The 13,500-nt window shown below is 40.1% G+C and overlaps 1 protein-coding gene across 2 annotated transcripts in view; it reads right to left on the bottom strand.

Annotated features, from left to right (window-relative positions):
* RAB3GAP2 (RAB3 GTPase activating non-catalytic protein subunit 2) overlaps nt 1–11,491 on the bottom strand; it is a gene marked incomplete at its 5' end in the record, with an annotated part of 46,926 nt that extends 35,435 nt beyond the window's left edge. The window contains 2 exons of one of the 2 annotated variants that reach the window (XM_082481512.1): nt 137–201; nt 11,372–11,491. In XM_082481512.1, coding sequence (XP_082337638.1) covers nt 137–201; nt 11,372–11,480 — 174 coding nt within the window. Of the gene's footprint in view, nt 1–136; nt 205–11,371 lie in introns of both variants that reach the window. The other variant, XM_082481511.1, reaches the window with a different exon arrangement.
* Nucleotides 11,492–13,500: the final 2,009 nt, after the last annotated feature.

Genomic DNA, 13,500 nt, shown 5'->3' with positions numbered 1-13,500 from the left:
TTAAGTCCACAGGATAACTACATAGGAGAAAAAAAAAACACCACACACAGACAAGTCTTTTAGAATAGGTAAGTTAGCAGTGAAAACTCATATTTTTTTATATATATATATTATATACATATATATATGCACTTACAGGTTCTTGTAATTCTCCTTCATCCCAGGCTCCCCAGCCACCATCTTCCCAGCTTGTTGATTTGCCTGCTTTAAGAAAAAAAGATGTCACATGAATACAACATAGGCAACAAAAAACACAATCAAAAAGGATTGCTGGTCATGGTTTTCCTTTCCCTGCCAATGCATTACAGCTTTGTTTATGGTAGATGCTAGACAAGTTCTACAAAAAGAACCATGAAGTGGTAGAAATGGCTGTCTTATTTCCCTGTATTTACTTCCATTTTTGACATTATGGAGAAGTAATAACAGAAGATGTAACCTAAGTACAAAGTGGAAACAGGTGTAACGACACCTCTGTTAAATTAATTCTGACAGACTATATCTACACTCTGGATGCATAACATCTTACAGTGCCTGGTACAACACATCACTGATCCTTCAACAGGACCTCTCTGGACTTTACTAGAAAAATTATTCTATCAAATTTGCCTTTTCTCAATTTCTTACAGACATTTCAAGAGAGCTGAGACACATTTCTAGTTTTATACAGCAAGTTGAAGCAAAGAGTGAGGGCATAAGGTGGGGAAACCCTATGTGCTCACTTGACAAAAACTTTCTCCAGCAGGTACAGAGACCTAAGACTTCACTGCAAAATTTAAGCTTTAGCTTGATTTATCTAATTATTACTACTCCAAAGAAAACAAAAGCCCCATATTGTACATATTAGGCAGCTACAGAGGGAAAGTGAGGCGACAGCAAGCTCTCTTCAACCCTTCAGGACTCTGTGTATATGCCCCCATATGTTTTACTAACTGGCATAAGACGACCTGTAACACACCACAAGAACCACACGTGCACAATTTTATGACAAATAGTATTTCTGTACACAAGTAAAATATCTTCCTTTCCATAACAGTGGATTTTGGTTTGGTTTAAGTAAATTGCAGGTTCAGCCAGTAGCAACGTAGGTTCATTTTAACAGGGAATGACAGTACATGGAAATTCATCTGTGACAACAAAACATTTGAGCCCAGGATAATGCAAATCCCACCAACAATCGCAAAGCAAAAGCTGAAGCTGTGGCCTCTGAGGGGAAAAACGAGCACAAGGACCCCGGCTATTCATGTCTTTGCAAGACAACACAGAGCAAAATTAAGGACACAATGATCAGTTTCAATGATACCATTCAGAAACCTCAGAGAAGCCACAAGGTTACAAAATACCTCGAACACCTGAAAAATCAGAGATTCATAGAGACAAGCCTACTTCTCAGTTGTCTTATAAGAGTGAATGTATTAGTCATGTAAAAAACATCTGAAATTCTTTCATCTAAAAATACAGAATTTGATGTGCGTTTAAAAGATTATGCAAAGGGCAATTATGCACATGCATTTAGTAGTACAAGATGTACAACTCAAACACCACCATCATCGGGACCCTCAATAAGTCAAAAAGCATCACTGTAGTTCAGCAGAAAAGCCAAGCACTGACTTCCATCTAGAAGCACTAGCATGAAATCTGAAGGAGTAAGACTTCAAGACTTTTCCAAGGATTTCTTTCAAGTTTTTCATTAACTGATATCATGGCTACTTTGATCTTAAGAAGTTTAAATGCCATGTCTCCAATTAGTTTAAATTTAGTTATACGCAAGCAAGATTTTGACATTTTGGATGGTCAAACAGCATGGACAAGGTTTGTACCAAGAACACTCCAATTCTATTTGGTCTAAAAACTCTGGTTCCTTTACCAGCAAACAAAGGCAGAATCCAGCACAACAGAACAGAAATCTGTATTCTATCTGTTTAGGAAGATTTTTAAATTTCTGTATGGCTAATGAAGAAAAAAAAAAGTAAAAAAAAATATTTTAGCTTAAGAAAGAAACTTTCCACCAATGCTTCCTATAAAATCCATGGCTTCCTATCCAATCCTTCCTACAAAATTCATGGAGGAAAGAAATTTGTCAGTATGCCACAGTCCAGAGAGAAACATAATCATATCCAAGAAACACAGTCAGGGCCAATACCTTCCCTACAGCACAGAGCAAACCAACCTCTCTAAGAAACCTCAGCCACTTCAATTTTGAGACTGAATACCCAACATAAAACTTCAACTGTGAGGATTCTTGCTGCCTCTTTGCTAATAGCTACATTTTCATGATTGTTGTCATCTTCCTCTGATGAAGCTAGATCAATCGAAAAAGGATGGAAAAAGGAGGTAACGGCGAGGCACCACCCCACTGATGAAGCTGCAGAGATCTTTCAGAACTGTGACCTGCTCTGCAAAGCCAGCATCTCCTCCAGCTCACGAGGGTTTACAAGCTTGCTCCTTCATACCCATCCTCCACATTGCATAGACTGCCCTTGCATGTGTTAATCATATGTATTTCTCAAGCCCCTGCATGAATTCTTTCCTTTCTTCCATACATTAATTCTTCTTTAAAAAAGCAATTAAATTAAAAATAAAATTGTTTCCTTATCCATATTATTCAGACACTTCACCTATGCAATGGCTAGCGAAGCAAGGTATTAAATAATAGACAACTAATCTCTGAAACAACGGACAGAGAAGCAACAGTGATACACCTGTTATACTTCAACTCAAAGCACACCTGTGCCAATGAATTACAAAATATGCCACAGAAGCTGTCAGCTTGCAGAGAGTTTCCCATGCACCAGCACCTGATAAGGTTGATCAAGTGAGAGATGACATAGGATCCAAGTTCTGTTTACAATTAAGATTTTAAGAAATACCCCGCCATTTCCTTTAGTAACATTACAGATCAGCAACTCTGTAATGTACGACATTATCTAGTAACCAAAACCTAAACAAGCCCTAAGCAGTTCTTGACCTGGAACACGTTCGTTTTTTTCCAGTCCATTGTGGGGAAAAATCAAGCTTTCCTGTGCAAATCTGCATTTCTATTCATCTCTGGCTGTGACTAGTAGTAGATGTCTGGTAAAGAGTTCTCCCTACTTTGATAAAGCAGCAGCAATATTCCAGATTTTGTTTCTCTGCGGAGACTGCAAAAATAAAAGTTCATCTACTGGGTCTACAAGAACCACTTCATTCTGTAATTTGAAGCATATAGCATTAAAACTCCATCATCAGCACACTTGAAACTTTAGAGCTGCTTTAAATGCTGCACATGTGCAGCACTAGTGTTAATTCATAAGCAAAATAATTTCACATATATTTATCATAAACTTAATACCCCAAAGAACCATTTCTACTGATAAGCATGTTTTGTTTAAAAGACAAGAACAGGTGAGAGAGAAACTTTAGCAAGAGATCTAGACCTATAAGGTCTAATTGGCATTTAACAGGTCAAATTCAATATGAAAGATGTTTTTACTCAGTGTAAGACTTCCTCCCCAGATTGCAGAATATATCTCTCAGCACAGAAAACTGCCCGTGTCCTCCCTTCCGGAGTAGCATGATGACCTGAGGCAGCCAGCAGAAGCCCTTCCCTCCTGTCCTCACATCTATGTTTCAGGTCTATGCAGCAGGTTATGAGCGGACATACTTGGCATGGGCTTGCCCAGAAGAGTCTATGTTTGTCCCAGGGGGAGAGCACATGCTGAAAACTGGACCGTCAAGCCACAAAGGTCAAACTACCCCTAACTACATTGATATATAGCTTTAAAACAAGCAAGTTTATGTTCATAGATTATTTTAATAGATAAGAAAAATTTCAACTCATGCACAAGCCAATAATCTGTCCTCAACAGGTTTTAGATTATCAGCCATAAAATATCAGGCTGCACCAGCCAAAAAACTGATATGTACACTCTGTACATATAAAAATGATAAATAAAATCAAGTCACGCACCAATTTGTTTCATATCTTAATGTACTGGGTTTGGCTGGGATAGAGTTAATTTTCTTCATAGTATCTGGTATAGTGCTATGTTCTGGATCTGTGATGATACAAACACACCAATGTTTTAGCTACTGCTGAGCAGTGCTTAGACAGCATCAAGGCCTTTTCTGTTTCTCACACTGTCCTGCAGGAAGCAGGATGGGGGTGTAAAAAACTTGGCAGGAGACACAGCTGGGACAGCTGACCCCAATTGACCAAAGGGCTATCCCATACCATACGATGTCCTGTCCAGCAATAAAATCGGGGAGGGGGGAGAGAGGGGAGAGAGGGACGGAGAGGGGTTATGTTGTTTGTTTTCCGAAGTAGCTGTAACATGTGATGGAGCCCTGCTTTTCTGGAGATGGCTGAACACTTGCCTGCCCATGGGAAGCAGCGAAGGAATTCATTATTTTGCTTTGATTGCACGCAGAGCTTTTGCCATACCTATTAAACTCTCTTTATCTCAGCCCACAATTTTTCTCATTTTTACCCTTCCAATTCTCTTCCCCATTCCACTGTAGGGGGAACCAAGCAAGCAGCTGTGTTGTTAGCTTTCTGCGAGGGTTAAACCACAATACTTAATTGTATGTGTGTAGGTTGGGTTTATGATCTTCCAGCTTGTTTCCCATCCATGCTTTAAGAATTTATAAAATTAATAAGCAATCATTTCTTGCACTATTACTTAAGTGCAAGAGTTTCAGATTTTTTTCTATGTATATTTACTGCAATTCTGATACCATTGGATTGCATAATTAGTGAAGAAATAGAGCAGTTTATTTTCTCTTCAGGCCAAGGAATTTTGAAAATAGTTTAGAATCTTCTTGCTATTCATTAATCATAGGCCCCTTATTCCCAAAGCTCCTTTGACATGGAGACTGACAAATTTTTGCCAGCATTACCAGGAAGCCCCTTTTGAGACTAGTATTACATTTGTCTTCTCTTATCACTTCAGACGTCCATGGGGGGGGGGGGGGGGGGCAAAAAAAAAAAAAAAAAAAAAAAGACACTCAAACTGTTAGCTCATGAACCTGAAAAAGAACAACTTGAGCAGTTTCTCTTCCTTTAGAAGGTCACAATGGCTTTCAAAAGAATAAAAGATAGCCAAGTTAAAAATAATCCAGGTAATACATAGATTCTTTAAAGTAATGCTGCAAATTTCCATGCCTTACAGTTGTAACAACTCCAAAACCAAAGTTTGAGGTACCAAGGGGGGGGGGGGGGGAAGTTTTGTGATGCTGTATAGCTCGGGAAACAAATGAAACAGATTATGTACATAACCTAATATTTCAGCTTTCTTTCAGGTGCAAATGACATCTTAAGTTAGAGCAAGAAAGAAGGAAGTCTATCCACTAAAGGAGCTGCTAAAGCAGCAAAAACACTCAGGTGCGAAGATAATTTGGAGAAAGTATTCCGATATCATTCTGTCACATGTGTTGAGAAGACATCATTTAGTCTTCCTCATATCTCAGAATGTATTAACAATCACAGATGTAACACAACTCTGGTAGAATGCATGTTTCTGTGATATTTCATGTGAAAACTGAAAGAAAGGGATCTTAAATGTATATAATGCAATCTGGAGAAGGAGGATCTGATTAAAGAGCTTGTCAGAAGACTCTTCAATAGGAATACACCAAATTCAATAAGAGGGATACAGGAACAGTTAAGAACAACCCTACTGCTAAACACAATCTAGAATTCGATTTCGTAATGTGTTTTTTTTCTTTGTAACCTTGTTTGCTACTCTGAAATAAAAAGCCTGGCCTTCTGTATTTCTAAATTAAATTAGTTGATCCAGATAAAGCAAACTGTGCGAGCACAACTCCAAAGATGCTTAGAGGAACTGGGCTGAAGAGCACTTTTCAGGATGCTGTCAATGTAACATGGCTGGATTTCAGAGAAGAGTTTCTCTGCCAGGCTTAAGCCATCATTCTTACTGTAAAGAGAAGCAGTAAAGTGACACCTCGTAGCTCTGAGCAACTCCTCAAAAATCAGGGAGTTGATTTTTTTCTTCCCCTCAGATAATCAGCAGCATCTCAAAGCTGTGTGCTGTGCCACGCACCACTCTGAAGTGACCAGCTCATTATCATAGATACAGGTATCATTGCTTGGGCAGTCCCAAGGACAAGTTGGGTTTTGTTTTGTTTTGTTTTTTTTTCTTGTTAATTTCATTTAGGTAATGGGAGATAAACATACTTGGAAACTAAAGATATCTGCACACTACAAAAGTACTGATTTTTTAATTCCATCTTAACACCCCCAAAGTTTAGCTAACAGCAGTCCTACCTGGCTATATCACTGAATTGCCGTCATCAAGCCTACCAAGTGTTTTAAAACACATAATTCAAGCTCAGAGTCTACTGGAAAAACAGAGAGACACATTGCTGTAAATAAATCGTAGTTAATTCATCAATTTATAAATACTATAGAAAGTGTTGTGTGTATTTATTGTTCAATTTTTGGCTCTTTTCAGTTCAATATCCATTACTTTCTTAACGCGAAAATTTTTATGCCTGTGAAGCTTTATCACATTTTTGCAAATAAAATGGATTTTTTTCCATTCATGTAAATGCCTTATTATAGACAGTTGTATAATGGAGTTAATACAGCTGTTTTCTGATCTAGCCAACACGGATCCCAAAACATCTTCATCACAGCAAGCTGTCAAATTAAATGTAATGCAAATAACTTTCTACTCCCAGTATTTGCACATTTGAAACGGCAGTTTTCAAAGCCACTTAGACACTACTAGGCTCAGGCTTCACAGAGGATTTGTGCCTCATTAAATTCTCATGCTTTATTAGTCCTGTTCATTAAAATATGAAAAACCATTCAAACCCCTCTTTTTTCTAGACAATAAAAGTATTGGAACTCCATACGAAGCATCTTTAACCAGCTTACTCCATAATACTGTTTGGTTTTTTTAAGCCACTTGAGGCAAGATCCACCCCAACATCTTTTATGCTAATATGTATAATAAAAAGTAGCTATATTTTACTTCATGACAGATCAATGGTCACCTCAAACCATCTGTGAACATTCCTTAAGTTATTTCAGCATTGCATTATTAGCAATCTTAACATACGACTGCATAACACAAGCAAGAATGACATGAACCCTTTCTTCCAGTGTTTCCTGACCTAGCAGGAAACAGACACCTGCAGAACTGACTTTACACAAGGTTCAAAGGAGGAGGACACCTTTTCTTTTCCTCCCCATTTTACCAGATAAGTACATCCTTTGCACAAACTAGACAAACTGTTGGGCTACAGAAAAAGATTATGTGAAGTTGTCATTGGTAGGATGCTTCCCATCATCTTTTTCTACTGTTGAATGTGTTTAAATGGTGACCTGTACAAAGAAAGGGAAAAAAAAAAAAAGTTCCCTTAGAATAAAAAAGGTATCTTTTTTAAGTCAATTACCTACATCTGTATTTTTAATATACGTAGCACTTCGGTAAGCCTTTTCAAATTAAATTAGAAACTGACAACCTAGATTAACATTATAAATAAATGAAATATTCTATGTCATATATGACTGAGAAAGCACAGCTTTTTTATTCATACTAAAGAAATTTAACTTTGAACTTTTATTTATGTTACAGTATCATCGTGATTTAGAAATGCATACCGCTTACATTTTCAGAAGCAAGGAAATTCTTTTGATTTAAAATGCATCTACAAAATGCTATTACATTAATCACTCTAGACTTTAGTGTAGCAAATACACTCTCAGAAAATATTTTGGTTAGTTTAGTTAGAATGAAAAAATGGCCAAAGCTAAAACAGCGGAAAAAACTTCTTTGACCTTTAACTAAGAAACCAAAAAAAGAAAAGACCTACAGCTTCCAACAAAAACCCTAAACCTACACATTGGAGATTCTAGTGGCACTCTTTCAAAAACATTTGTTACCCAAAATCTGACAGAGCTTTTGAAAATTCTACTAAGCACCTAAAACATTAAGTTATGACAAAAAAAAAAAAAAATTGAAATACTCTTTGTTAAATAAAAATATTTAACATTTATTTTCCTCAGGTAGCCAGCATTCTGCATTTAACTATAAAGTTTAAATGCTAGTGAAAGATTTTCCATACAAATGCAGTGTAATTTAAAACAAACACAAGAAAAAAAAATAGTTTAAAATAAAAAATACTTAGAATTTTGATCTGTGTTTATTAATATTTATGTAATTGCTTACATGGGAATAAACATAGCTTAAGTTTAGTACAAAAGCTGTATTTGATAGCAAAGGAACATATTTTCTTTGTTGAACTTATCAGTAAAAGCAAACTACTCTGTAGGGTTTTTTCCCTAAGAGTAAAAATAAAAAAGCAGATTAAGATTCAAGTTTTTATATGTACAACTTTATTCAACTACTGGTTTAAGACAGTACATTCTGCTGATGGAACAGGTTTTACCAAAGCATTCCCTGATAAAAACCTGTTATTTATATCTTGCTTAGTTAAAAATATTTGCCTTGGCTCTTTGTGCCATAAAAGTGCAATATGCACTTAAAAAAAAACCCAAACCAAATAATAAACAACAACAAACACAACAAAAACTTGCTTGGACAATTTTTTTTTTCTTTCCTTGATGCACAACAGTAGAAGCAGGGATTTATTTTATGTTCTCACACTTCCTCACTTATACTTTATTTACAGCAAAGAGTTCTTCCATGTGAACAACGCAAAAGTCAAAATACACAACAATCATCAAAGAGAAAAGGGAGTCATTTTGGACTGCCATGCAACAAGTCAGTTGCTTACTAAGAAAAATGAATGGATTAGTATGTAGGTGAAAAAAATAAAGGAAGAGAGAACAAAAAACTGAATTAAGTGTTTCCAACCAGAGCAGTAACTGTGGGTGCAAGACTAAGAGACCAGCAGTAACTGCAGGATCTATACCATCTCATCTCAACTTGTTTCAAAACAACCCGGCAGCTCAGCTATTCAGTTGGTTATGCTCCAAAGTAGCAGCAAAGCAGACTTGGAGGAACAAGCCTAAAACAGGGGAAAAACCTCCTGTTGCACACAGCCAAACCTTGTTTTTTTTAAACTTAGGATACCTCCACAATTTACTTATTTCTAAATTAAGATACCTCTGCAAGTTGTAACAATGTTTCTCCCTGTCAAAGTCCAACGCACTAAGGATTTCCACTTCAAAATTACTAATTTAGAATCTTATGTAAAAGTCACTTTGGGAACTCTCACTTGCTTACATTTATGCTCATTTATCCTGAACCATGAAAACAGCTGTGGTATCAAAAAATCACAGGCACAAATCCGAAAGATTTCAAAAAATCTAAATGAGCAATATTTTGAAAAATATTCAATTCTGACACCCTGCTTCAATGACTGAATGAGCAAATATAAAAATAGCTCAGAACACAGCCAACTCATTAAAATGGAAGAACAGCACATTTTAGAACACGCATCTTCTTTGCTTCTATCACTTTTGTGCTTTTACAACATACTGTTTTCTCTCTTTTCAGCTGCCCTTTGATGAATCCACTCCAACAAAAGTATCCAAAAGTTATTTTACACAAACTTTTCTCACATGTACCAGCAAATACGAAAGAAATATTTTAATTTCTTTCAGCACATACTTTTAGAAACACAAAAACATTACAATCTTTTGCTCTTATCTTCAGTATTCAGGAGACAGTAAAAAGACCCTACTGGCTCCAGAATCCCTCCTTTAGATACAGACATTACCAAAAGAAAAGCCACATGGAATCTGTATGAATTTTTCAGAGCATTATGAGAGTCAAGCAACGAGCACAAGTAGCAGCACATAACTGTTTTCTACCAAAAGTTTTGGACAATGAAGTCTAGCGGTATAAAATTCTTCCAGAATTACTTTCTTCCAAGTGCATTTCAACAACAAAGTAAATGAAATTCAATCTTGAACACAAAAAGAAAGCAATAATAAAACACAACGATGTGCATACAAAATTTTTAGTGGTAACATTTACTAGGTGAACATATAGTGTACTTTTAAAACTTTTTCACAATTGTGTCATCTTTTTACCAGGACCTGTACTGACAGGACAAGGGCGAACATTTTTAAACAGAAAGAGGGCAGATTTAGATTGAATAAAAATAAGAAACTTTTGACAATTAAGACAGTGAGAAACTGGAACAAGTTGCCCAGAGAAGATATGAATGTTCCATCATTGCAAGTGTTCAAGGTCATGGTCATGTTGGATGAGGCTTTGAGCAACCTGATCTTGTGGAAGACATCCCTGCCCATTGCAGGGGGGTCGGACTAGGTGGACTTTAAAGGTCCCTTCCAACACAAACCGTCCTACCATCTCCTGCTCTTTTAATTCCCCCACAGACCTTTTAAGCTTTTTAAATAAGCAACTTGCTGCTTTCTTTCATAGCTCTATTTACAGTTGACAGGACTTTACAAGCATCCTCATTAACATCTTCAAACACTTGCCTTCCATGCTATTTACAGAAAGCCAAAACATCAGTCAAATATAGTTAACGCAGTACAGCACTAACAACATACAGGCCAGTGTTTGATTTCCCTGTACCGTCTATCTTGGGCATGTATCTGTTTGGTGGTCCTTCTTCTCTGTTGAGAACACAGCTTCTGTGCCAGACAGCCCAACTTTCGCTGTGCACTGCCTCATGCAACAGAAATCTGATCCACAACTTCGACTGTAGCTGCTGTAAGATGTATTGTCTTTTAGTTTAAGCTGCCAAACTAAGTCTTTAGTATACTCTAAGTGTATTTTGCATTATTAGATAAGCCTGCATGCACAACATTTGTTAACTTTACTAGAATGGCTTCAGAAAACTGCCCTCTTAGCAAGAAAACTACAAATTTTCATCTCTAAGTCTGTGGCACATAGGATCTGCAGCCAAAGAGCTTTGCCTATGCACTACAAGGTAAGGACCAACACCTGAGACCAACTGAACACCTGAAACTTCCGGACAAGAAAAAAATCTGAACTTGTAGATGAAGATGCGGCACCTGTAGCAGGGCACCCGCCCTTTACAGCCCTTAATCACAGCAACGATGCTGAGCACTCAGCTACCCTCGGTTACCCCCTACACGCCCCTAGAACACCCTGAAGCCGTTAGGGGCGGTTAGGAGAACGGGGACGAGCGAGCCCTAAGCCCAGCCCGCACCCCCGGCCTCACCAGCTGTGGCCACCGGGCAGGGGCACACAGCCCCGCCGGGACGAGACCCCGTCGCCGAGCGGCTGTCGGCTGGACGGCGGAGACTCTCACCGCACGGAGCCCCGAGAGGGACGCGGGGAAATGCCCCGCCAACCGCCGCCCCCACAGGCGCCCCGCCGGGCCGGGCCGGGCCGGGCCAGGCCGACCCAACCCGGGGCCGGGACAGTCCCCCAGCTCCCCCCGCACGGCGGAGCAGACTCACCGCTCTCTTTGCCGGCCACGGCACTGCCCTGGCGGCGGTGCGGGCAGAGGAAGTCGCGAGCCGCCTCCAGGTCCTGGAAGTGGCCGAAGGAAACCAGAGCGCACGACATGGTGCCGCTACCGCCACCCAACCCGGAAACGGCCGCCGACTTGCCTCACTCCCGGCGCCGCGCGGCCCTGCGTAAGGCGCATGCGCGACGCCGAGGGGCGCTTCCCCCCCCCCCCTCACGTGACCCCGGCAGCTGTTGGCGGTGGCCGCGGGGGCGGACGCAATGGCGGCGGGTCGCGGCACAGCCGCAGAGGGTCCCGCGGGGGCCCGGCCTCCCCGGGCCTGGGATCACGCTCCTCCTCCTCCTCCTCCTCCTCCTCCTCCTCCTCCTCCGCCTCCTCCGCCTCCTCCTCCTCCGCCTCCTCCTCCGCCTCCGCCGGCTGGCGACGTGGCTGCTCGCCGTCGCAAAGCAGTGTCCCAGTGGAGAGGCGGCGGGATCGGCGGTAGCGGGCGCTGCCTCCCCGCCGCGGATCCTGAGGAGAATCGCGGCCTACGTGGCCGTTCCTGGTCCTTAAGCCTGAAGCTGGATGGGGGGCGGGGGGGGGGGGGGGGTGCTTCTCCCATAGCAGAGCGGCTGGGGTCCATGCTGCCGTACGCCTGCGGCCCTCGGGGCTAGCTCTGCTCACGGCCGGGCACCGGCGGGCGGCTGTGACCGCCCGGTGTTGGCAAACCCAGGAGGAAGAACAGCCGCCAAGCCCTGTGTTGACTTGTCAGGGCCAAATCATTATGCTGTCCGTGGCAGTAATTGACGTGTGAGAGTTGCATTGATGACAATGACTGCATACTTGGCAGGAGACGCAAGGCAGCTTCCTAGCCAGCCTGGATCTAAAGGAGGTGCTCATACAATTTCATCATCCAAGCCTAATGATGAAATCAGCACAGCCCTAAACGCCTATGTTACTTTGATCAGGGAACACCTTGAATGGGTAGTGAGGGCAGGGTTTCTTTCAATCTTGATTGCACTTGCAAGCAGAAAGCTTTTGTTTGGGTTTAATGTCAGCCAATGTCTATTTCTTCTGTGGACACTGAGGCATCTTAGTGGAAGCAGTGATTATGACAAGTGAGATTTGCTGTGGAGTGACATGAGTATTGTGTTGACAGCTGATCCACAGGCTCAAATAACTCCCCCCTAAGGCAAAGAGAAAAAAAGCATGTATGAGAAGAACACCAGGGAATGTTTTCTGGGCCTGGAAGAAATAGAAATTGCCCTGTCCACAGGTCTTTAATTTTTTTTTTTTTTTAGTGGATCCAGGTTTTTATAGAGAGAGAGATAAAAATCCTGTTGCTTGTATTCACACGGATGTGTTTTATTTGGTAGATAACAATACATGCGTGTGTTCAGTAGTTAAAAAGTAGAAATGATTGAATAAGTAGTCCAAAGTCATTCCGAAACTTTGGTTTGTGGTTGAGTTTTTTTGGGTGGTCTCTAAAGACCTTCTAAGACTGAACACATTTTTACTAAGAGAAGTTTGATTCCAAACTGGAATCCATTCGGACTTTTCAGAAGGCACAGACTGTAACGCGCTACAAACTCTAGAAAATCTCTATCAGATTTTCACAGAAACTGGCTTTAACTTATACTGGCAGCTTTTTAATGTCTTCAGCTGTTTTATTTTGTTGCAGTAATCAGGGCCCAATAGCATTTTCACCCTTAGCAACAGCAGGGACATTTTGTTTTTACGTTTAAAATCTGTGGCTCCTCAGGCAATACACAGGTTAGACTTGAATTTAAGCAGATGAATAATCCCGTGGCAATTCAATACAGAGTTGTCAAATTCTGGTTTTCTGAACAGGCATAAAACTACACGCCATGTAGTGTGAAGGAGGTGCTTCAAAAATAAGGTCACGGTGTGGGAAAGGTTGAAAGCAACTGGTATGGAGGAATGGCTAATGACTTTGAAGATGCTCTAATTAAACATATAAAGCCTGTGGGGAAGAAATATTTAATTACATTTTATATGCATAACATGCAAAGTCACTAGTAATGTGAATAAATAAAGAGTATGCAAGAAATTAAACTAACAACCTGGTTTGTCATTCTTTAGTGATGCTTTAATCACTTTATGGAAATTTCCTTATTT

This window comes from Vanellus vanellus, assembly GCF_965231255.1.
Source record: "Vanellus vanellus genome assembly, chromosome: 3".
NCBI lineage: Eukaryota > Metazoa > Chordata > Aves > Charadriiformes > Charadriidae > Vanellus > Vanellus vanellus.
The sequence above is the reverse complement of the archived record's forward strand: the minus strand, read 5'-3'. Positions and strand labels throughout refer to the sequence as shown.